Below are 5,451 nucleotides of genomic sequence, written 5' to 3'. Positions count from 1 at the left end.
GCCTTTTGAAGACTGCATGGTCTAGGAAGTGTACATTTTTTTATGGGGCAAGTTTCCAAGGGCGGGTTTTCTAGGGGCGAGTTGACTGCCAAAGAGTGTTGCCAAAGTGCGAGCCAGCGTGTTATTTGATCACAAGTGCGAGACATCGCAAGAGTGTGAGCCAGCGAGCCATGACGTCATGACAATAAATACGAGACGTTACTCGATTTGTGCGCGGTATCGGCTGAGTGGAGTATAATTCAAAAAACAACTATAGGTCTAACAATGAATTACAGTATTGTGATGTTAAATAGACAATGTTAGCTATCAAGGAGCAACGTTGTTTTTCATTGGGACCTTCGTCCCTTCAAGGCTAGGCCTATACCCTCCTAGCTAGTCTAGGCCTAGAGTAGGATAAGGCTACCGCGACATGCGGACGTTGGTACGTGTTGGTTAGTCTACAAAGTAATTGATTTTACCCGGCAGAACGAAACTCCGCTTTTCAGTCGTCTTATTAGGCCCTTGTTTTTTGACAAACAATGACCTTTCAGAGGTCAAATTGCTGTCAAGAATATGAATTGGCTGCTTCGCAGCAATCAAATTGCTGTCAAGAATATGAATTGGCTGCTGACATACACATTCATTCATCGTGGTAATCGTCAGACATGAAGTTGACAGTCGGATCAACGCTTTGTCGCCGGGATTTGTTCATTATTATTTTTTAATCTAAAACAAAGCATTTCAACTATTGAATTTAATTAGGCCTACAGTAAGTCTCATCTTCATCTGTTTTGTAGCATTCCTCAAATTCTGGCCTAGGCCTACCTAGGCCTAGCCTAAAAAAATTGTGTCAGCTAGCCTTGGGTCTAGGCCTGCTCGACTTAGGCCTTTTGGTTTTTAAGGGCTTTCACGAATACGGTGACCCCCAGGAAAACGCGGGATGATCGCCGACCGGCACTCCAAACACTGATTTCACCAATACGGTAGTCCATTTTACGAATGTTCTTTGCTTTCTATGACAAACACGTATTGTTATAATATTTTGTACAAGCATAAAATGAACACAAATTATACCATTATTATATAATTATTTATCTGTATACCAAGGCTTACAACAGGACTAGTGAAATTCGGACACTGTATACTAAAATGTTGAAATTTTTGCTTACATTATCTTCTTTCTCATAAAATATTTCAAAAACATTAAAACTGAGGCAGATGATATCCTCTGGCCGGGTGGCTACCCCATAGTCCTGGCCTAATGCAGCTGTCAATTGTAAGACGCACTATACGACATGCGTCATTTGTCAAATGTGCGTCATACATTATTTGCATGCCATGACGCACCCCTCCGTCAAAAATGTGACCGACCATTGTGTGAAATTGACGCACCAAAAAATTATTTTGTGACGGACCATCTCTTGAAAGTGACTGTACTTGACTGTACATTATGAGGCACCCATTACACGTACAAACGCGGTAGAATCTAGAACTATGGCTATTTCTTTACAAGATTATATAATAAAGATTCCATACATTGTACTGTAATGTCATCAAAGATCTATCACATAACTCCGTGATTTACGTGTAACAAAAACAGAAGCGTCCAAGTAGGCGTCCTAGTTTTTAACTATTGTTTGAAAGAATTTTCACGTAGATCAAAGTTTAATAGTAACTGTAATTACAAGAGGGGCCCTACGCAGCGCTATTATTGCACGCAAAAATCGTGGAGAATGCTATTTTATAATAAGATCTTTGAATATCATTTTGGTCATGATATTTTTTTAAAAATTACGTCATTCTGTACATCGGCCGCTAGAGGGCGTTATTTGTTTATGTCAGCATTTTGTAATGACAGACATAGACGCACCTATTTTTCAAAGTGTGACTGACCAAAATGGGTTTTTGACGGTACCCTGTATTAAAATATTACGGTAAATGACGCACCTTTCCCGGGGGTTGTATAGTGCGTCTTACAATTGAGAGCTGCATAATGGGTTTCAAAATAAGTTTCCTGCTTACTTGATGACAGTTTGCCAATTCCACTTGGTCGAAACCCAATTTAACAAATCCTTGATTGCCGAATTAACAATCTTAAATCGCAGTCTGCTATTCAAAAATTGCTGCCTCTCATTTTGTTAAAATAATTACTTTTAACTTTGTAGAAGAGACAGTCATTAACATGCCTGTCATATAACAGAGGAGCCCACCATTTCCAAGCAAAAGTGCCCACATTTTATTGATACGGCCCTCAAACTATCCTCACTTCTCATTCCGCAGTAGTTCATGTTACTGACTTGTGTCTTGAATCCCGACACGATGGTGTGCATTTCGATACTTAGAGTATGTATTAAACTACCTTGACTTGTGTATCTGTCTAATGTAAAATAGTAATATTACAAAATACTGTATATCACACAAAAAAAATCTAAAAATTTGTAAAAAGTCATGTGATCTCTCAGAATGCAGAAAAGTGACTTAAAAGGCAACTATTTCAATATTTTCTTAGCTGGAGCCTGGTGTTAAGGGTTTAATGATATAATTTCACAGTCGGCGAAAGTCCATCGCAACTACGAAGTGCAGAACTTAAAAACTTTTCAACAGTCATATGTTGAGCACTTTTGCTGTGCACTATTCTTATGTTTCCAAACTTGCCTTGATTTAAACAAAGTGCTTGGACTCGTTAACCATAGTCAATCTTTCTGACCTACATGATGCTTTTAAAGAGGAAGTTAATTTTCCTTCAACTTCTTGTTATATTTTAGACTGCATTGCTAAACTTGGATTGCTGGTAGTTAATGTCAAGCGGTTAGAAGAGCTTGATTGAACTTGAAAAGCTGGTTTACACGGAGCAGCATCTAAGCACTGAAAGGTCTTTAAAAGATTGTTTTTAAAATTCTTTCCGATAAAAGTATACAGAATAGGGTTTATTACACTGTGAGAATACTGCATCCAGACAGATATATTCTGAAACGCTGGTTCATAGAATGATCCTTCAGAAAAATACACCAGCAGGTCGTGGATAAAATATGGTGTAAACAGTATCACATACGCAATGACAATAGTGAGAGCGAGAATGAACACACGTTTTGAATGTTTTCGTGTGGTATTATTCCTATCAATCTGCTGTGATGAGACCATGACTTTGATGATGAAAACATAACAGATAATCATGATGACCAATGGTATCAAGTAGTTCAAAATGAATCTGTACAATTCCAAGTTTTTATTGAAGACACAATAATTTATCCCGTATTCTTCATACACATCTACTTCAAGCAACATAGGTATAGAAATGCCAATTGACATCAAACATGTTAGCGCACATGCAATTCTGGCATTTCTTTTGGAATGGTACTGTCGAATTGATATGCAATGTACGATGGCAAAGTATCTATCTATGGTCAATGTGACAATAATGTAAACAATGTTAAAATTTACCCATATATCTAGTCCTTGTATAAATAGACAAAACGCAAATCCTACAGACAAGATAGATAACGCTTCAAAAGCTATGCTTGTCAACATGAATGGAATCATGTTCAAAAAATCCAGTAAAGCAAGATTAAAAATAAAAATATTTGGTATAGTCTGCAAGTTCTTGAACTTAAGAATCATAATCATGATTAAAAGATTGAAAAGAAGTCCCAAAAATGCAGTTACACATTTGAAGTAAAATTCAACAGAGAACCCTTCAAAAATCGAGCTTTCATTTGCCACCATCGTTGCGTTTGATAACTAAAACTGATACTTTACAAATTACTTCTTGTCTCAAATGCTAGCTATTGTAATCTTCATTTAAGAAATCCAATATTGTGAATGATCCTCATTGTTAAATTGAATTGTGTTTTATATATATAATCTACTTATTATTCAAATTGGAAAAACCTGATTGTTGGAAATTTGACCAATCAGATGATTGTGTATGTTGATTGGTTAAGTATTACTGCTCACTATCCAATCACCAAGTTGGAATTAAACCTTATAAAATAGCAAGAATATTTGACAACTTAAGAAACCAACTTTATTGTAACCATCTTGAGAATAATTACTATGAGAAATGAAATTTTTCTTTAAAAAATGTTAATAATATTTAATTAATTTTCAACAATCATTGCTATTTAAGCATGGAGGTATTTTACTATAATACCTCCATGATTTAAGTCAACCTTAAACAATGTTATTGTTGTACAAATAGAGGACAGCATTCAGAATTGGAATCATACCAGAGCTACAGAGGAGCATTCACAATTGACCTTTCCACAAACGTAGGAATTTGCATATGTTTTTACACCGTCATGTGTAATGCAGTTCGATTTATATAGCGCTTTATACAGAAGTCTAAAAAAACTCATGGCGTGCACTAGCCCGTACAGTAAATTGCTTCTCCCCAAGAGTCCCTTCATGTCTGAGCTACCCGGTAAACAGGTACCAACTACTCTAACTGTATGTACCAGGGGCTGTATGGACCAGTATACCGGGGTAACCCCCTACTTGTCACAAAAGATGTACTGGGTTCTTTTAAGTGTGCACGAGCCAAACTGTGTACGCTGGGCCTATGGTTTATAGTCCTTATCCAAGAAGACTTGTTCCACCACCAGAACCATAGGCGAGCGTGCCATTTGAACCAGTGCTGATATTTATGGCTGTAGGTTGCAGTGCCCTTGCCTTAACCGCTCGGCCATCCAACTCCCCGTTGTGTCCTTTTGTGAGACCTTAGCTACAACAACCAAGGGCCAGAGTTTAGAGTAAAGGTAGCACTGGAATTATGCCACAGAGCTAGGGGACTACATTCAATCATTTAAAATAATGTGTTGGTGTTTCTCATCAAGATTGTGAAAGGTATTCACTTCAATTATTTCTGTTGATTTAGAAGTTTAGAAAGTATATAGAGTTCATTAAACACAGACACTGTAATATTATAATTACTATACTATTATTAAGCAATTAGTAGAGCTCCGCATAGTACACTATAGGAAAATTATTATACAAAGGTTAAATTTAATGTTTGAAAAAAATTGTGTTAGTGCCTATCTCCCACAGTCCAATAAGGACAATGAGGGCCTGCAAGGCCCGAAGGAGGTTTCTGAATGCATTCAATTTACCCTACGTATAATAATTTTCCGCTAGTGTACAATGCATGCTCTACTAACTGCTTTATAAGTCAATCGCTGTCTTTTAATGTTAATTTTGATAACAAACTGTTGTAGCAGTTATCAGTTGCTGTAGTGGTATATGATCAGTATTAGTACGGCAGCTTAGGGCCATATTTGGACTTAATGTGGACGTTCCGGACAAAAGCACCAATTTTTTTTTACATGCTCCTTATGGTCATAGCATTCAATTTTTGGTAGGAACCACCTCATCCGAGGTCATTATGGCGGCCATCTTGGATTTCAAAATGGCCGCCTAATAAAACCTATGTTTATCTATATCTCCGCTTCTAAACCACTTGGAATTATAATTCTAATG

The 5,451-nt window shown here is 37.0% G+C and overlaps 2 protein-coding genes across 3 annotated transcripts in view; both read right to left on the bottom strand.

Moving 5' to 3' along the window:
• Positions 1-2,733: 2,733 nt before the first annotated feature.
• LOC117104677 (mu-type opioid receptor-like) lies at positions 2,734-4,081 on the bottom strand. Its single transcript, XM_033245562.1, has one exon. It carries the CDS (start codon positions 3,700-3,702, stop codon positions 2,734-2,736), a length of 969 nt encoding a protein of 322 aa, XP_033101453.1. The 5' UTR covers positions 3,703-4,081.
• An 11-nt stretch (positions 4,082-4,092) lies between these two features.
• LOC117104714 (glutamic acid-rich protein-like) overlaps positions 4,093-5,451 on the bottom strand; it is a 38,530-nt gene continuing 37,171 nt past the window's right edge. Inside the window, exon 3 of one of the 2 annotated variants that reach the window (XM_033245596.1) lies at positions 4,093-4,766. In XM_033245596.1, the coding sequence (XP_033101487.1) occupies positions 4,746-4,766 (21 nt within the window). In that variant the 3' untranslated portion in view covers positions 4,093-4,745. The remainder of the gene's footprint in view (positions 4,767-5,451) is intronic. The other variant, XM_033245595.1, reaches the window with a different exon arrangement.

Source organism: Anneissia japonica, unplaced genomic scaffold (genome assembly GCF_011630105.1).
Source record: "Anneissia japonica isolate Jap-2015-1 unplaced genomic scaffold, ASM1163010v1 scaffold287712_len2945570_cov188, whole genome shotgun sequence".
Lineage (NCBI taxonomy): Eukaryota > Metazoa > Echinodermata > Crinoidea > Comatulida > Comatulidae > Anneissia > Anneissia japonica.
This window is presented reverse-complemented; position numbering and strand designations above follow the sequence as displayed.

What these genes read in the sequence shown, in the direction of transcription:
- LOC117104677 (XM_033245562.1), bottom strand. Translation starts at nt 3,702, where the DNA reads ATGGTGGCAAATGAAAGCTCGATTTTTGAAGGGTTCTCTGTTGAATTT.